The 20,379-nt window shown below is 40.6% G+C and overlaps 1 protein-coding gene across 1 annotated transcript in view; it reads left to right on the top strand.

Moving 5' to 3' along the window:
• Positions 1 to 20,379, top strand: part of LOC126167316 (lysosomal alpha-mannosidase-like) — a 208,275-nt gene that overhangs the window by 166,180 nt on the left and 21,716 nt on the right. The window contains exon 14 of the mRNA XM_049920467.1: positions 8,122 to 8,392. Within this exon, the coding sequence (XP_049776424.1) occupies positions 8,122 to 8,392 (271 nt within the window). The remainder of the gene's footprint in view (positions 1 to 8,121; positions 8,393 to 20,379) is intronic.

Raw genomic sequence — 20,379 nt, 5'->3', positions numbered from 1 at the left:
TCTTGTTATTCTGGTTGCCAACTAAAGAAAACATACAGAAAATATTGACAACTTTGTAACAGTTGTGCCAGTGATTGCAGTGCAATCTTCTGAGACCACCTCTTTGTCTTGTGGTAATATTTTTCTAAAATTTTTTTGACTGTTTATTCATCACAATCTATCTTGCAAGGAACCCCTCGAGTGCATGTTCGCTGGTTCAAAGGCCTACTCCTTGGGAGTTACAAACTGTGTAAGATGTTCAGGTAGGTATCTGGTCTCAAAGAATGCATATAGAATCGTATTGGTGTAATGGGGTGATGAGAACTGGTGGAATTTGATGACATGCAACCGAATGCAAAACAGTCTGTCATGGGGTGTGTCATGAAACTGGCTATCATTTAAGGTGCAGGTGCAGACAATACAATAATATGTTTTAGCTGTGGAAAAAACAAACATCCAGAGACTGAATTTGTCCGTCGGTTCCAGGTGGCATGAATTGCAATGTCACACACTTTTCAGGAGGGATAGTTTGCTCTAAAGGAGAAAGATTTTGTATCCAGGCCAGGAATCAAGGAAAAGCAAGTAATTTTGAACAGTTGTTGGCCAAAAGCAGTGCTGATACCATAATTGTAGTTCTCTTACACCCATTTTCCCACTCACATAAATATTTTATACTACCCTTGCAATATCATGCACATGAGAAAGAATCATAAGAGGCAGAGCACGTCCAACTTCTCCCAGTACAATAAATAACTTTCCAGCCAGTCTGCCATCCAGATTAACAGTTAGCATAACTGTATACAAATGTATTAAGGCATTGATGTTAGTTGATCTTGATGCAACTCTTTTAATGCCATGAATTTCCAGGATTACTTTCAAATGCATTCCCTCTTCAAATCTCAATTGATCGGATTTGAAAACAAATTCATTACTGAATGATGGGATAAGTTTGTTTCTCTTGTCTCCAAACTTTCAGTCTGATTCCCCAGTTTACTGTGCATCATCAAGTTGATGATTTGTTTAAAATTTTGTTATCTTACATCTTCCAATTCTGTTGCACTGAGTCAAGTTGTGCAGCTGTCCACTGCTTCCCTTGAAATCACTGTAATCTATGTTGTATGCAATTGGATGCGCATAACATCATAAGTCACTGTCATGCACATTCTATAAATTGTATCAAGCACCCTTGAAACATGCAAACTCCAATTTTCATATGTGTGCCTTGTTGTCCCTTGAATATCAACATTTTTTCTTATGCACTCCATGGTCATACTGCTGCAGACTTATTTGAAATCTGTTCATAATTGTTTTTCTGCTACTCTGTGGATGATTTTCCATGTACATAATTATGCTTAGTGCCTGCTCCATGGCCAGTGATTGTCCTTTATTACATTTAACTAGAGACAGCATTTGTTGCTCCCTGCCAAAGAAAGACAATGAACTGCATGGCTTGACACATGTTTCTGCATTATTTTCACTTGCTAAGCACAGGTGGCGATCACTGTACTCCTCAAGCAATTGCCCGCAAAGTTGAACATATATGACACCACAAATTCTACTGACTCAACCTGCTGAAACTCTAATATCTTATATGCCACTTCTTCCTCACTGTGCGAAATTCCTTGGGTTCCGTTCTGACAAAATGTCAACTTCAACAACTGTTGTGGTACGTATAATGCAACGTTTGTCATTGTCATTGCTCTGCTTTGTATCAACACCACTTGCACCGTACTACCATTGCCAGTTACTTGTCGATTAAGCATTTCAACTACGATTTGTAGCGTCATACTGTGCTCACCACTAGATACCTCCGGTCACGCCCCCTGTTGTCATTAGCAGCCAATATTGTTATTATTAATGCTTACGTTATGCCTGAATCAGCTGCATCACAATTTCATGTGTCTAATTTTGAATTTACAGTAGCCTAGTTGTTTATGTGGCTACTAGATGGTGCTTGTAGCAACACCATGTTTACTTGCCAACACTTTCTAAAGTGGGCACCTCATTCTTGTTGCAACCCTTGTTCACAGTACGAGCAGCCCTTAGTGGCTCGCCATCTCACAAGTGTTCATGACGTTGCCTTTCCAGCTTAGATCTTTTTTAATATGTGACTTGTAAGTACTGCATCTTTTCGAGTCAGTACAAACTTTAATTTTATTAATGTACTATATACCTATTGTTTTAGTACAGTTAGTCTAATTCTGAAGACAACGCTCTTAGTAGCGTCGAAACCAGGTCAATTCTGACTTAATATTTGTGACCGAGGGCTTATTTGTTACAATATTGTAGTTTTCAAGTTAGACAATGTGTGGGGCATTGAATGCCTTTAACATCATTGGTCTTTTGCAACCTTGCACTCAAGGGGTTCATTGCCATTAACAAGATCCTTCATACTTATCTACATGTTACTATCTACAGACAACATGTATTTGGCCACCTTTTGACCTGTTTATGCAGATATATAACAGTGTTGCTGACAGATCAAGTTTGTCACCTTAAAACAAAACCAGCTTTAATGGCTACATTTCAATTACGAAACTTGCTAACTCTTTTAGAGATGATTGACACGTGTCACTCTTCCTTTATTATTTTTTTTATTATTATTATTAGATATTCCACATAAAAAATCATCTGGGTTCAGATGTAAATGATTTCAGGAAATTTATGCCAAGTTCACTAGAAAATAATGTAGTCAAAACATGCAAAATACTTTTTAAATATGTTATTGCATCAGAATGCAGATAAACCTGACATGGGGTCAGTGCCTTAAAATGGATGTGCGACAGATCCAAAAACTGAGGCAATGTTAGTTGACTTTGGTTACCATCATTGCTGCTTATATAAGTTCCAAAAATTACAATGTCAGTTTATACATTGTTTAAATTCATTGTATTTGAATTTATAATTAACATTTGTATGCTTCCCTAAATCTGGTTGTGGATTTTAACTATATAAATCATGTCAATATTTCTGAAACAGTTTCTGTGTTAAAATATCACAGTTTTTATGCTCACATCAAAAAATGTTTTGCATCCAGTTCAGGAAACTGGAATAGAGATAAACATATACATCATTTCCACCCTTTTTATTGCTCATGAAAATTACATATTGTATGTTGTACCACCATACAGCGAGACCTTCAGAGGTGGTGGTCCATATTGCTGTACACATTGGTACCTGTAGTACCCAGTAGCACACCCTCTTGCATTGATGCTTGCCTTTATTCATTGTGGCTTACTATCCCCAAGTTCATCAATGCACTGTTGGTCCAGATTGTTCCACTCCTCAACGGCAATTCGGTGTAGATCCCTCAGAGTGGTTGGTGGGTTACGTCATCCATAAACAGCCCTTTTCAATGTATCCCAGGCATGTTTGATAGGTTTCATGTCTGGAGGACATGTTGGCCACTCTCATCGAGAATGTTGTTGTCCTGAAGGAAGTCATTCACAAGATGTGCACGATGGCAGCACGAATTGCCATCCATGAAGACGAATGCCTCACCAGTATGCTGCAGATATGATTGCACTGTCGATCGGAGGATGGCATTCACGTATTGTACAGCTGTTACAGCACCTTCCATGACCCAGTGGTGTACGTCGACCCCACATAATGCCACCCCAAAACAGCATGGAACCTCCACCTTGCTGCACTCGCTGGACCGTTTGTCTAAGGCGTTCAGCCTGACCGAGTTGCTTCCAAACATGTCTCCGATGATTGTCTGGTTGAAGGCGTACATGACACTCATTGGTGAAGAGAATGTGATGCCAATCCTGAGTGGTCCATTCGGCATAATGTTGGGCCCGTCTGTACCATGCTGCATGGTGTCGTGGTTGCAAAGATGGAACTTGCCATGGATGTCGGGAGTGAAGTAGCACTTCATACAGCCTATTTTGCACAGCTTGAGTCATAACATGGCGTCCTGTGGCTGCATGAAAAGCATTATTCAACATGGTGGCATTGCTGTCAGGGTTCCTCTGAGCCATAATCTGTAGGTAGCGGTCATCCACTGCGGTAGTAGCCCTGGGTTGGCATGAGAGAGACATGTCATTGGCAGTTCCTGTCTCTCTGTACCTCCTCCATGTCCAAACAACATCGCTTTGAAACTTCCTGGCAGATTAAAACTGTGTGCCGGACGAAGACTTGAACTCGGGACCTTTGCCTTTTGTGGGCAAGTGCTCTACCATCTGAGCTACCCAAGCATGACTCACGCCCCATCATCACAGCTTTACTTCTGCCAGTACCTCATCTCCTACCTTCCAAACTTAACAGAAGCTCCCCTGTGAACCTTGCAGAACTATCACTCCTGGAGGAAAGGATATTGGGGAGACATGGCTTAGCCACAGCCTGGGGGAGGTCCGCCGCTCGTGGTCTCGCAGTAGCGTTCTCGCTTCCCGAGCACGGGGTCCCGGGTTCGATTCCCGGCGGGGTCAGGGATTTTCACCTGCCTCGCGATGACTGGGTGTTTGTGTTGTCCTCATCATTTCATCATCATCCAGGAAAGTGGCGAAATTGGACTGAGCAAAGATTGGGTAATTGTACGGGCGCTGATAACCACGCAGTTGAGCGCCCCACAAACCAAACATCATCATCATCATCACAGCCTGGGGGATGTTTCTCATTCTGGAAACATCGCTTTGGTTCACTCCGAAATGCCTGCACACTTTCCTTGTTGAGAGCCCTTCCTGGCACAAAGAAACAATGTGGAAACAATTGAACCACAGTATTGACCATCTAGGCATGGTTGAACTACAGACAACACGAGCCATGTACATCCTTCCTGGTGGAATGACTGGAACTGATCGGCTGTCGGACTCCCGCCGTTTAATAGGCAATGCTCATGCATGGTTGTTTACATCTTTGGGCAGATTTAGTGACATCTCTGAACAGTCAAAGGGACTGTGTCTGTGATACAATACCCACAGTCAACGTCTGTCATCAGGAGTTATGAGAACCAGGGTGACGCAAAACTTTTTTTGATGTTTATATTAAGATTTCATGTAATGTATATCCGTAACAATCTAAATATTTCTGTTAATTACTTTACAATTGTAAAACTTTTGTTTCTAACATGAACAGTGAATTCTGTCATTAGTATTACATTTCTGTGCATAAATTTCACTAAGGGAAACTTGGAATCACGTTTACATTATATTTGACATTAGTAGTACAAAATCTCCTTAAACACATTTAAATTGGTTTAATTTCATTTTAAGTCAATGTAACAATTTAAACTTCTGCATACATGTAACTTTGCAGAAACATCACACGATAGTATCAATCTCCGATAAATGTGGAATCATATTTTTCATTTAATACTCTCCCATTCTGCTGATTACAATCTGTTGTGACTTTTTTTCTTTTTGTCAGTTTACTGCCTTCTGAGGTGATTTCAATGACTTGATGAGAGAGAGAAAGAGACAGACAGAGAGAGAGACAGAGAGAGAGAGAGAGAGAGAGAGAGAGAGAGATTTGCTGGAAAAGTGTTTGTACAAATTTGAATTTGGTAATCTAGCAAGATCTCAGGACAGTGGGCAGATGTTCTGTGAGAAGTGACTGGTTCCACCTGGAAAAGGAGCCAAGTTGTCTGAATGAGCAAATAAAATAAAAAAGCACAGTGATCATGAAGTGCTATGTGTCATGTGTGATATTGTCTTAAATGGGGAAAAGAAAGGCTTTTAGGCTCTGAACTAAAATGCAGTGACATCGAGACACAAACAGTTATTTTGTATAAAAATGGCACCACAACAGCTCCCATATTAAATCTGCATCATGGAGCTCAGCATCCTCTGTGAAAAGTGGCAATTCATCGCAGTCTTTTGAAACAGCAAATTTATCTAATGTCAAAGACAGCATCAATATTACTGTACTAATACTGTATGTGTTTACAAACCTTTTGTTCAAATTATTGAGCTGCTGCCTGTCAAGGCATTTGTGATCTTCTTGAGTCTGTTTCCTGAAGCTGTTCCACAAAGCCTCAGTTTGAATAGAACTAAATTCCAGCACATTCTGACTAAAGCCCTAGAATTGTATTTTAAGGAGCAGCTGATGGATGAAATAATGTGTATTATTCACTTTTTTTGTGAAACAACAAAGAATGCTGGTACAGAGACTGAGAAATGGTGGTTCACTATTGGTCATCATCTCAGAATGAAATTGTGAGCCATCATTTACTGACATTTTTCATTGGTGAAACAACATCTGAGGATATTGTTGGTAAACTTATAAGCACATTAGTTTCAGCAAACCTTTCATTGTATAAACTCTTCATATCTGGGAGTGATAGCCCCAATGTTAATAAAGTAATGAGACTGCTTAACGAACAAGTTTATCTTGTAAGAAAAAATATACTTAATGATGTAGGCTTGTAGCATTTCGGAAATAGGAGCCATTGATACATTTGCTTCACAGTGGAATAAAGAGACTTGTTTAAGTGTTTCTAGGAAGACATTGTGAATAATTAGCATTGAAGACTTGTGAAATGTCAGACGATATTTCACAAGAATCCAATTTTCTGCCTCAACAAGACTGTTTTACGATGATTTTGTTACAGCAGTTCTCCAAAAGCTATTTGAAAAGGACGGGCTTCAGTCCTAGATGCTTGTTTAGAAATATTGTACTGATGCATTTAAATATGCTCATCTTAAAGACAACACAGCAGGTTCGAGGAATCTGGAGCAGTTCCAGTTTCTTCAACGATGTAACAGAACATGATCAGAAAGTGTCAATGATTTTGGAAGCACTGCAAAAGCATTACTGCTGGATATTGATTGTGGCCAGCCAGTAGGTGAATGGAAACTCCTCCTGTTGGAAACCAGCAAAAATTCAAATACAACACAAACTGCAATTGATGGTTATTGGAACCAGTTTATTGGTAGGAACTGTATGACAGGAGAATCCAAATGTCCACAGTCATGTAATGTGGTGAAAGCAGCTTTGGCTCTGTCTCACAGGAATGATGAGATTGAAAGGTTTTCTGCATCAACAAGATATCTTACAGATATTCTTGCTTTCTTTGGTGCACTGTTATAAGAAATGCCAGAACTGTCCAGAAGAAGAAAGAAGGAAGAAAAGAAAAAACAAAAATATGAAGAGGAACGAAGAGCAGGTCAGCAAGAAGTCGTCAAAAACTTACATCTGAGAAAAAGGGGATTTCATCACTGGAAGCAATACTTAAACAAAAATGGAAAAGGCATTAATAGAAAAGAGTTATGGCACCTAATAAGCTGGCCTATGAAACTAATGAGACTTATGGTTGCCGTATATAAGAAAGACTTTTAAAATGCAAGACTTGCCCAGGCTATGTTGACAGGTGCTCTGCAGGTCCAGAAAGTAGTTCAGAATCAGAAACAAGATTAAACATACTCTCTAGTGTAAAAGTGATGAAAGTAAAAGTGTTTGTATGATACCATTTTTTACAAAAAATCAAAGAATTAAGTGTTAATTACTCCAATGTAATTTTCTGTGCAGTTACATGCTTATTTGTTAATCTTATCTCACTTTCAATCCATGCATTATCATATTTATTAATAATGTTAGAAAGTTTGTAAACTGTAGATAAATTATGTAATTACAGGAAACAGTGGCCAAATCATATCCAAAATCATGCATTTCCTATCAGTATCTATGTGGTATATTGATTTTTTTTCTCTTTATACAGGAAAAAAAGTTAAAACACATTTGAAGCAAGTCAATTTTGAGTGACATTAGAATAAAGGTTCAAGAAATTAATATTTTCTTATTTGTAAACAGTTAATTTTGTTTTTAAGTGTCCTTTTTGGTAGAGTATTTTGTTTAAATCAATAATGTTGTTTTTGAAATAGATGTTGTCACATCCTTAATAAAGTTAGCCACTTTTTTCAAATTTGTAACTTTTACCTGCTTTTCCACATCCAAAAATTGTTGGTGGCCCTACGTAGTGTGTTTAGACTGTGGTTGTTTTTCTCTTTAAATAATGAAAACTATTTGAATATCTGTGCAAGCTGAGACACTCTGTATACCTTTAATCTGCATAGAAAATTGTTAAACTCTATTTATACTCAGTTAAATTTTTGTGCCTACCATGCTTTAATCGTTTTTATATCCTGTAGGAAGTAAAATGGCTCATGCATATAAAATGTTAAGTAGCACTTACCTTAATTTCAGGGATAATATTGGCAAAGAAGTAATTACTAGGTTTAGTTCCTCAATTCAAAATCGAGGAGTATTTTATACTGACTCAAATGGCAGAGAACTCCTATGGCGTAAGCGTAATTACCGACCCACTTGGAATCTCAGCAACTCTGAACCAGTTGCAGGAAATTACTACCCTGTGACAACAAGAATTCTCATACGGGACAAGGATGCAGAGTTGGCAGTCATACCTGACAGAGCTCAAGGAGGATCTAGTATAAAGGATGGAGAGATAGAACTAATGGTAATATGATTTATTTCTAAAAAAGTTAATAATGTGTAAAGTATAACAGCTTGATGTCCATATAAGTTTAGATGTGGTGAAGAATGATCAGACTACTCTGATTTGGTATAGAAATATTTTGAATAATTAAAATGACCTCCAGTGTTACATCTTTCTCACAAGAAATAAAACAATAGAAAATCCAGGATGGAATGTAACAATACTACGAAAAGGAAAGGTGCCATTCACCAAGTAGTGGAGATGCTGAGTTGCAGATAGGAACGAAAAAGAAGACTGTCGCAAACAAAGCTTTCGGCTCATAAGGGCTTTGTCAAAAATCACACAGGGTAGGGGTGGTGGACAGTGCTGCTGGTGAGCACACAGGGACGAGTTGGAGAGAGGGTAGAGCAGCTATGTGCCATCTGGAGGTTAGACGGAGGGCAGGGGAGAGGTGGGGAAGGGCAGAGTAGCAGTAAAGGAGAGAAGTAAAAATACTGGTGCAATGGGAACAGAGAGGTTGGATGGCTGATGACAAGGAACATGGAAGGTTGAGACCAGCAGGGTTACAGGAACCTAGGATATATTGCAGGGAAAGTTCCCACCTGCGCAATTCAGGAAAACTGGTGTTAGTGGGAAGAAACCATATGGAACAGGCTGTGAAGCAGTTATTGAAATGAAATGAAGGATGTCATGTTTAGCAGCTGCTCAGCAACTGGTTGGTCCACTTGTTTCTTGGGCCACAGTTTGTCAGTGGCCATTGATACGGACAAACAGCTTGTTGGTTGTCATGCTCACATAAAATGCAACACAGTTGTTGCAGCTTAGCTTGTAGATCACATGACTGGTTGCACAGGTAGCCCTGCCTTTGATGGGATAGGTGGTGTTTGTGACTGGACTGGAGTAGATAGTGTGGGAGGATGTATGGGACAGGTCTTACATCTAGGTTTATTCCAGGTGTATAAGCCATGAGGTATGGGGTTGGAAGCAGGAGTTGTGTAGGGACGGATGAGTATATAGACCTGTATGTAAGACCAGCCCCACACATCCCCACACCACCTACTCCAGTCCGATCACAAGCAAAATCTATCCCGTCAAAGGCAGGGCTACCTGTGAAACTAGGCATGAGATCAGCAAGCTAAGCTGCGACCACTGTGCTGCATTCTATGTGGACATGACAACCACACAAATGGCCACTGACAAACTGTGGCCAAGAAATAAGTGGACCACCTGGTTGCTGAGCATACTGCCAAACATGACATCCTTCATTTCAATGACTGCTTCACGCCTGTGCCATATGTTTCGTTCGCAACAACACCAGCTTTTCTGAATTACGCAGGTGGGAATTTTCCCTGAAATATATCCTATGTTCCCATAATCTTGCTGGCCTCAACCTTCGTTAGTCATTGTCCTCACCCATCCAGCCTCTCTGTTCCCATTCCAGCACTATATGGCCCTCATTTCACCATTGCACCAGTATTTTTACTTCTCTCCTTTTCTGCTACCCCAGCCTTCCCCACCTCTCCCCTGCCCACCATCTAACCTCCTGACTGCACATAGCTGCCCTACCCTCTATCCACCTCATCCCTGTGTGCTCCCCAGCAGCACTGCACTGTCCGCCACCCTTAACCTACTATCCTTCTCCATGCCCCAGCCTCCCCTTTACCACCACCCTGTTGCCCCTCCTATCATGCACTGGTGCTGTTGCTCTCAGTGTGACTACAGTTGCCCGAGACTGCAGTCGTGTGTGTGAGATGCGTTTGAATATGTGTGTGTGTGGGGGGGGGGGGGGGGTTATTTTTGACAAAGCTTCATTTGTGACAGTATTTTTGTTGTGCCTATCTGCGATTGGCATCTCTGCTATATGGTGAGTGACAACTTTCCTTTTCATAATATTGCCACAAGAAATGAGTTGCTTGTGTTGTAAACTGAAGCACTCCTCCATTAAATGGCAGAATTTACCTGATAACTGATCTTAAGACGTATTGGCCTATGTCCACTAACATTTCTTCATCCCGATATTTTGCAACGCATGTACCTACTGCTTTCAGGGTTACTGAGTGCTTTTTGTTCTGTTAGTGTACATCTAAGTTTAGATTTACATTTTTGCATTGCAAAGTCGTTTGAGTGATTAAGCATTTCCTGAAACTAGCCAAATGCATTTTGGCGCAAAACATAGATGTAAATTAAGGTGTAGACTCATTGAGCAATCAGAGCTACAATTCCCATGAAAGTGCTAGGTGTTCACACTGCCAAAATGTCAGGAAGAAGAAATGCCTGTGATTGATGGAAAAAAGATGCTAAAGGTTGATTTTTTTCCCCCTCCAGAATACTTCTTATATTTTTTCATTGATAAACCTTTACACCCACCAAACATACATCAGATTCTTAAAAACTGATGATTCTGAAATGAATTTGGGGAAATATTCTGAACATTGACCAAGGAAGAGCCTTGGAATGGAAGCTGTGTAGTAGTTCTACTCCTTCTTGGAAAGATTTTTATATTGGCATAATTCAGTAAAATTCCTTTTGTTGATTGGTTTGAGATACCTTATTTTCTTACTTAGTTTCATATTCAATGGAGTACTAGGATCATAATGTGATGATGTGGAATGAGTTATTCTTTTTACACATCATAAATTAATTTTTAAATGTAACTATATGCTGAAAATTTCTAAATTTTCTTTTTCCCAAACTACTCATTAACACTACAGTAATAAAAATTATTCTACAGGATAGGAGGAGTTGTCAAGCAGTTACTTTCTCAGTTTGTTTTTGGACTTTACTTTATCTGTCAGGCGTATTATCTCAAATTGGGTTGTAGAAAAATATCCGCTATCAGTCACAATATTGTGATTGGTAGCAGATATTTTTCTACAACCCCATAAAGGAACAGTCACGGAGTTCAACAGCATCCACTATGGATAAAATTCATTTATCTCAAATTATTTAGGTACAAGGGAGATGACTCCCCGAAAGGCAGAAGCGCTGCGTCTTCGATAGGCACACCAACAACAGGTGTGGAGCAGGGCTAGCTTTCAGAATGCATTCCCTTTTTGTAGCTATAGGAAGAACACACACACACACACACACACACACACACACACACACATCTCCCTGCATTGTGGTCATTTGACTGCAGCTCTTTACTGGCCCACGTGTGGAGTGGGGTGAGGGATGGAGAGATGCAGGAGGCAAGGACGGGGTTGGAGGGTGGGGGGGAGGGGCTGTCTGGCAGCTCTTGGGAGAGTGGGGAGCTGTTTGTGGGCTAGTTGGGGCTGCAGGTAGAGGGGGCAGGTGGCAGACAGTATGGCATGCGATCTCATGGAATAGGGCTTGAGATAACAGCACACAACTAGCTGAAATGGAGACAAATGGGCAGGAGATGGTAAAAACACACACACGCACGCACACACACACACACACACACACACACACACACACACACACACACACACACACATACTACTGCTGGGTGGGGGAGCAGCAAGTTACCTTAGGTTTAGGTCAGGAAGATTGTGGGAGTGAAGGATGTGCTCTAAGGGTAGCACCCATCTGCGCATCTCAGGAAAGCTGGTGGTAATGGGGAGGATCCAGAGAGTACAGATTGTGAAGCAGCCATGGAATTTTGCATGTTGTGCTTTGCTGCATGTTGTGCCACTAGGTGGTCCATCTTGTTTTTGGCAAAAGTTTGGTGTTGGCCATTCATTCTAGTTGGTAGTTGGTTGGTTGTCATACCAGTGTAAAACACTCTGCAGATGTTGCAGCAGAGGTGGTGTATAACATGGCTACTTTCACAGGTGGTCCGACCTCTAATGGGGTAGGATAAGCCTGTGATGGGACTGGAGTAGGTGGATTGGGCAGGTCTTGCATCTGGGTTTTCCACAGGGGTATGATCCCTGTGGCAGGGGATTGGGAATGGAAGTGACATAGGGATGGACTAGGATGTTACGGAGATTGGGTGGGCAGCAGAGCACCACTTGGACAAGGATTGGAAGTGTGTTGGTTAGGATGTCCCTCATTTCAGGGCATGATGGAAAAAAGACTCAAAGCTCTGATGAAGGACATGGTTGTTGTTTCACTTCCAGGATGTCATTGCTGACAAGTGGGGAACTTCTTTGTTGTTGGCTCTTGGGATAGATGCAAAGAACAGGTGTGTGTGAAGGTATGGGACAGGAACTTGGTTTGTTAATTAGGTCCAGGGGGTAATGACCATCTGCAAAGGCCTTTTAGAGGCCATCAACATATTGGGCGAGGGAGTTCTCATCACTGCAGTTGTGTCTACCATGGGTGTCCAGTCTGTATGGGAGGAATATTTTGGTGGGGAAACTGCTAAAGTACAGGTACTACCCTATCAGAAGCTGGATCACCTGTGTAAGCAGCCATGTTATATACCAGCTCTGCTGCAACCATGCACTGTATTTTACATTGGTATGACAACCAGCCAGCTGTCAAATAGAATGAAAGGCCACCCCCGAACTGTTGCCAAAACCAAAGTAAACCACCCAATGGCACAATGTGCAGCAGAGCACAACATGCGAGATTTCAATTGCTGCTTCACAATCTGTGCCACATGCATCCCCCCCCCCCCCCTCCCCAGCTTTTCTGAGCTGTGCAGATGGGAGTTATCCATACAGCACATCCTTCACTTCCGTAACCTTCCTTTTCAGGCCTAAGCCTAAGGTAAATCACTGCCCCCCTGTACCCCTCCAAATTGTGTGTGTGTGTGTGTGTGTGTGTGTGTGTGTGTGTGTGTGTGTGTGTGTGTGTGTGTGTGTGTGTGCGTGCATGTGTATATATGAGTACACTATCCCCAGCACACCCCCCCAGTTTGTGTCCTGGCATCAGGCATCAGTTAACTGTGCGCTGATATCTGAAGCCCTAGTCTATGAAATCGCATGCCCAGCCATCTGCCAACTGACCCCTCTACCTGTACCCATAGCTAGCCCACAAATGGCTCCCCACTCTCCCACAAGCTGCTAGATGCTTGCCCCAACCCTCTTCCTGCCTCCCGCCTTTCTTCATCCGTCATCCCATCCCACGCCATCCCACTCCACACCCACACCTCCCCCCATTACACTCACTGTGGGCCAGTAAAGAGCTGGCTGTCGACTGTGCACAATGTATGTAAGTGAGTGTATGTAAGTGTTTGAATGCATATTTTTCCTACAGCTAGAAAAAGGAAGTACTTTCTGAATGCTAGCCTAGCTCTGTACCTTTCGTTTGTGGCTTATCGACAATGCAGCACTTCTGCCTTTCAGTGACTCGTGTTGTTTATTCCCAAATGATTTGTAATTTTCAACCAGAATTGTCCGTACATTATTATACATATTGTATCACTTAGTGAGTTACCAAAAAATTTAGTTGCAACAGTGTGCACCCCTTTCTTTGTTGAAGTCAACCTTAATATGGAGTAAATGAATGTCATTTTTCCTTCTGGTACTGTAATTGTGTACATCATTGTTCTTTCTGGAGTGCAGTGGATTATTTACAGCAAACATCATGAGGGAATAAATATTCTGTGAGGCAGCCGTCACAATGTCTACCTCCTAAAACAGATGTCTGCAATGTGATAGTGGGTGTGCATCACATTTCACTCTCACAGCATCTTTTAGAACAGTGAAGACTTCATTTCTTAAATATAAGTTATCCAGAACATTATTCCTTATGACATTATCGAATAAAAATATGCAATTCTAAGTGCAAGTGTGGCTGAACTAAATTGTTTTAGGAGTTCCAGAATGTGTTTTTTCCAGTTTAAATAGATGCCTAATAATTTTGAAGTTTCCAACATATTTGTTATTTCCTAAAGATGTCTTACACTTATAATGTTTTTTATTCCAGTCTTTGATCACAATATCAATTCTTTAGATGATGACTGGTTTCAGTCCATAATGGCCATCCTCAGATCCTTTTTTACAGCATGTCCTAAAGTGATAAGGCCATAATGGCATGGTGTAAAAAAGATCTGAGGATGGTAATTATGGACTGAAACCAGTCATCATCTAAAGAATTGATATTGTGATCAAAGACTGGAATAAAAACATTTGACAGTATTGGATCACTGTTTGTACACGCGACCATGTCACAGTTGGTCTTACACTTATCTTTGATGAAGTATCTGTAGATGTGCAGAACTGAATGTCTTGTCCTTTTAAAATTAAATGTGAGACTATTCATAGAAAAACAGTCAGTGATACGTTTCAGGACATTGTGTACTATTTCTTTTGTTTCTGTGTGTATGCTTCAGTTGATTACAATAGTTGTCATCTGCTCATTACATATTAGATAGAAGACAATTTACTTGTATGAGGAATAATAGTGGGCCTAAGATTGAGCCCTTGGGAACCCTGTACATGATTTCTCCCCAGTCAGAGTAAGGCCCCCAGTTACATTGATTGAATTACTAAGTACAACTTTCTGTGTTCTTGATTGTCCATTGATTAGCTATACTGTCAGTCCCACAAAATGTCAATTTATCGAGGAGAATATTGTGACCTTAGATAGGTCACAGAAAATATCAATTGGCATTGTTTTATTGTTTAATGATTGCTTCATTTGATGAGTGAACATTTAAATGGCATTCTCAGTAGAACAACTCTTCTGAAATCCACACTGTGATTTGCTGTTCATATCGTTGTTGGTTAGGTATGATACTATCCTAGGATGTATCACCTTCTCAAAGATTTTGGAAAGTGTCAGCATGGTATATTACAGGGGAGCGATCTTTGGTACTCTATCAGAAACACCATCAAAACTAGATGACCTTTGTTTTTGGAAGAATATATAATTTTCTTAATTTCAGGAGGCAGCTTCGGTGATACACTAATGAGTTAGAATTCGATGAGAGTTGCTTTTTCAACATACTGTTGTGATTTTTCTGTTGAGTGATTTGTCTGTAAAATGTCTACTATATTTGAGAAATGATTATCAAATATATTTGCTACCTGTGACTCATCATTTATAGCTGTTCCATTCAGAATAGAAATGCTTTTTAAAAACACTTTAGGAAGCTTCATAAAATCTTATTATAAACTTCTGGTAGCAGCATTAGCTGTTAATAGAGCTCCTTTATTACAGGATCATACATAACCAGTTTTGTGATGATTTATCTGCATTTTTAGGTTTACACATATAACTAATTTAACATTGCATCATTAAAGATACTTGGTCTCCCAACATTGGTTGGAATTTGAATTTTGAGAACCACTTAATTTGGGTGGTTACAAAATGGAACATCCAAACTTCCAATAGGTAGCAGGTCCAGGCAGTGTGAATGAGCACTGGGAGCCACAGGTATGGACCAGTGATGAAAAATCAACAGATGACTACAAAACCACATGGTGGAGACATGACTATGCCTGAAATAGGAAGACCAGGCCACCAAATGATAGTTCACACATCAACTCTCTCATGGAACTGCGGGCTCTCCAAGAAATAAAAGAAAATCACCAAACAGGAGGCAATGATTTGTGCCCTTATGCCTGAATTAGAGTAGGTGGAATTTTAACTAGATAGGTTGAAGGTGTGAAAAGCTCGTGGGAGCAGCATAAAGGTAAAAATTACTGGGTGAAAGGGGAACAGCTCTTCAATTTCTTCATCTACATTTGAGCTTACACTATTAAGTTTGACTTGTTACCTGTAGTATGTGGGAAAGAGACTCGTCCAACTGTAAGTCAAAATAGAGTGCAGTGGGTGTCTAGCATTGAAACTAATTGTAGGTCAGTACCATAAGAGAGCAGGAAGAAAAGAATCTTGCTGCTAGATAGCATCCATGGCAGGAGTGTAGGCCATATGGTACAGGGTAAATAGGAACAGAGTACCATCTCACTAGTATTGTGAAGCCATGTTGTAGTGTTAGCGAGAGGACAGTGAACATACGGAATGTGTGTAAAGATTTTGACAAAGAAGTTCCTGTGCCTACTTGAGCACCACATAACAATAGGGCTGTTGTTGTTGTTGTTGTTGTTGTGGTCTTCAGTCCTGAGACTGGTTTGATGCAGCTCTCCATGCTACTCTATCCTGTGCAAGCTTCTTCATCTCCCAGTAACTACTGCAACCTACATCCTTCTGAATCTGCTTAGTGTATTCATCTCTTGGTCTCCCTCTACGATTTTTACCCTCCACGCTGCCCTCCAATACTAAATTTGTGATCCCTCGATGCCTCAGAACATGTCCTACCAACCGATCCCTTCTTCTAGTCAAGTTGTGCCACAAACTTCTCTTCTCCCCAATCCTATTCAATACCTCCTCATTAGTTACGTGATCTACCCACCTTATCTTCAGCATTCTTCTGTAGCACCACATTTCGAAAGCTTCTATTCTCTTCTTGTCCAAACTAGTTATCGTCCATGTCTCACTTCCATACATGGCTACACTCCATACAAATACTTTCAGAAACGACTTCCTGACACCTAAATCTATATTCGATGTTAACAAATTTCTCTTCTTGAGAAACGCTTTCCTTGCCATTGCCAGTCTACATTTTATATCCTCTCTACTTCGACCATCATCGGTTATTTTACTCCCTAAATAGCAAAACTCCTTTACTACTTTAAGTGTCTCATTTCCTAATCTAATTCCCTCAGCATCACCCGACTTAATTTGACTACATTCCATTATCCTCGTTTTCCTTTTGTTGATGTTCATCTTATATCCTCCTTTCAAGACACTGTCCATTCCATTCAACTGTTCTTCCAAGTCCTTTGCTGTCTCTGACAGAATTACAATGTCATCGGCGAACCTCAAAGTTTTTACTTCTTCTCCATGAATTTTAATACCTACTCCGAATTTTTCTTTTATTTCCTTTACTGCTTGCTCAATATACAGATTGAATAACATCGGGGAGAGGCTACAACCCTGTCTCACTCCCTTCCCAACCACTGCTTCCCTTTCATGTCCCTCGACTCTTATAACTGCCATCTGGTTTCTGTACAAATTGTAAATAGCCTTTCGCTCCCTGTATTTTACCCCTGCCACCTTCAGAATTTGAAAGAGAGTATTCCAGTCAACATTGTCAAAAGCTTTCTCTAAGTCTACAAATGCTAGAAACGTAGGTTTGCCTTTTCTTAATCTTTCTTCCAAGATAAGTCGTAAGGTCAGTATTGCCTCACGTGTTCCAACATTTCTACGGAATCCAAACTGATCTTCCCCGAGGTCGGCTTCTACCAGTTTTTCCATTCGTCTGTAAAGAATTCGCGTTAGTATTTTGCAGCTGTGACTTATTAAACTGATAGTTCGGTAACTATCACATCTGTCAACACCTGCTTTCTTTGGGATTGGAATTATTATATTCTTCTTAAAGTCTGAGGGTATTTCGCCTGTCTCATACATCGTGCTCACCAGATGGTAGAGTTTTGTCATGACTGGCTCTCCTGAGGCCATCAGTAGTTCTAATGGAATGTTGTCTACTCCCGGGGCCTTGTTTCGACTCAGGTCTTTCAGTGCTCTGTCAAACTCTTCACGCAGTATCTTATCTCCCATTTCATCTTCATCTACATCCTCTTCCATTTCCATAATATTGTCCTCAAGTACATCGCCCTTGTATAAACCCTCTATATACTCCTTCCACCTTTCTGCTTTCCCTTCTTTGCTTAGAACTGGGTTTCCATCTGAGCTCTTGATATTCATACAAGTGGTTCTCTTCTCTCCGAAGGTCTCTTTAATTTTCCTGTAGGCAGTATCTATCTTACCCCTAGTGAGACAAGCCTCTACATCTTTACATTTGTCCTCTAGCCATCCCTGCTTAGCCATTTTGCACTTCCTGTCGATTTCATTTTTGAGACGTTTATATTCCTTTTTGCCTGCTTCATTTACCGCATTTTTATATTTTCTCCTTTCATCAATTAAATTCAATATTTCTTCTGTTACCCAAGGATTTCTATTAGCCCGCGTCTTTTTACCTACTTGATCGTCTGCTGCCTTCACCACTTCATCCCTCAGAGCTACCCATTCTTCTTCTACTGTATTTCTTTCCCCCATTCCTGTCAATAGTTCCCTAATGCTCTCCCTGAAACTCTCTACAACCTCTGGTTCTTTCAGTTTATCCAGGTCCCATCTCCTTAAATTCCCACCTTTTTGCAGTTTCTTCAGTTTCAATCTGCAGTTCATAACCAATAGATTGTGGTCAGAATCTACATCTGCCCCAGGAAATGTCTTACAATTTAATACCTGGTTCCTAAATCTCTGTCTTACCATTATATAATCTATCTGAAACCTGTCAGTATCTCCAGGCTTCTTCCATGTATACAGCCTCCTTTCATGATTCTTGAACCAAGTGTTAGCTATGATTAAGTTATGCTCTGTGCAAAATTCTACAAGGCGGCTTCCTCTTTCATTCCTTCCCCCCAAGCCATATTCACCTACTATGTTTCCTTCTCTCCCTTTTCCTACTGACGAATTCCAGTCACCCATCACTATTAAATTTTCGTCTCCCTTCACTACCTGAATAATTTCTTTTATCTCGTCATACATTTCATCTATTTCTTCATCATCTGCAGAGCTAGTTGGCATATAAACTTGTACTACTGTAGTAGGCATGGGCTTTGTGTCTATCTTGGCCACAATAATGCGTTCACTATGCTGTTTGTAGTAGCTAACCCGCACTCCTATTTTTTTATTCATTATTAAACCTACTCCTGCATTACCCCTATTTGATTTTGTATTTATAACCCTGTAATCACCTGACCAAAAGTCTTGTTCCTCCTGCCACCGAACTTCACTAATTCCCACTATATCTAACTTTAACCTATCCATCTCCCTTTTTAAATTTTCTAACCTACCTGCCCGATTAAGTGATCTGACATTCCACGCTCCGATCCGTAGAACGCCAGTTTTCTTTCTCCTGATAACGACGTCCTCTTGAGTAGTCCCCGCCCGGAGATCCGAATGGGGGACTATTTTACCTCCGGAATATTTTACCCAAGAGGACGCCATCATCATTTAATCATACAGTAGAGCTGCATGTCCTCGGGAAAAATTACGGCTGTAGTTTCCCCTTGCTTTCAGCCGTTCGCAGTACCAGCACAGCAAGGCCGTTTTGGTTAATGTTACAAGGCCAGATCAGTCAGTCATCCAGACTGTTGCCCCTGCAACTACTGAAAAGGCTGCTGCCCCTCTTCAGGAACCACATGTTTGTCTGGCCTCTCAACAGATACCCCTCCGTTGTGGTTGCACCTACGGTACGGCCATCTGTATCGCTGAGGCACGCAAGCCTCCCCACCAACGGCAAGGTCCATGGTTCTTGGGGGGACAATAGGGCTAGAAAAGTGAAATGTAAAATACTACACTCTAAGGTCTTATTCCTGCTGAACTAATGTGGGGAATAGGAAGAAATGTTGTTCGTATTAAGACATAACACAAAGTTCAAAAACATTGAGACATGTAAGTTTTATAGTAACCAGCACACTGAAGTGTGTGTGTGTTTGTGAATTATTATTGTAAAATAGTTCAGTTTTAGTTTGTAACTGCACAAAATCCCAACCAGGAAATTTTTAACTGTTTGTAATATAGATTCCTTATTTGTGAGAAAGCAGCAAACACCTAATAGTCGGTGGTGATTTCAATACATGGGTGGTTATAATTGCACTTTTGCTACTTGAGCCAGTATAGATGGAAAACTATCTTCCATATGGGTGTCCAACTTTGTACGAATGATGTTCACACCATACACTGCAGAAATTACATTGTTAGTAGTGTTATTGCCATGACTTGCCATTATGCGCCAGTACTGATACGACGACATAGGGTTGAAACACAAGCATCAGTGTGCATCACAGCTGCAGAGAGCTAACATTGGTCTGGACCAGGTGAACAGTACTTTACTCATAAAATTTATTCTGTCGAAACAACAGCAATAGTGATGCTGCTCTTTGCAAGTATTTGCACTTTAAAGGAATATGGAGAGGTCCTCTTTTACACACCAGTCTTAAAGTACAAGATTCAGAAGTATGAATTGACTGACAATGGGAATTGCACCTGGGAAAGGCTTACTGCTAATTTTGCCATAAATT

This window comes from Schistocerca cancellata, chromosome 1, assembly GCF_023864275.1.
Source record: "Schistocerca cancellata isolate TAMUIC-IGC-003103 chromosome 1, iqSchCanc2.1, whole genome shotgun sequence".
NCBI lineage: Eukaryota > Metazoa > Arthropoda > Insecta > Orthoptera > Acrididae > Schistocerca > Schistocerca cancellata.
This window is presented reverse-complemented; position numbering and strand designations above follow the sequence as displayed.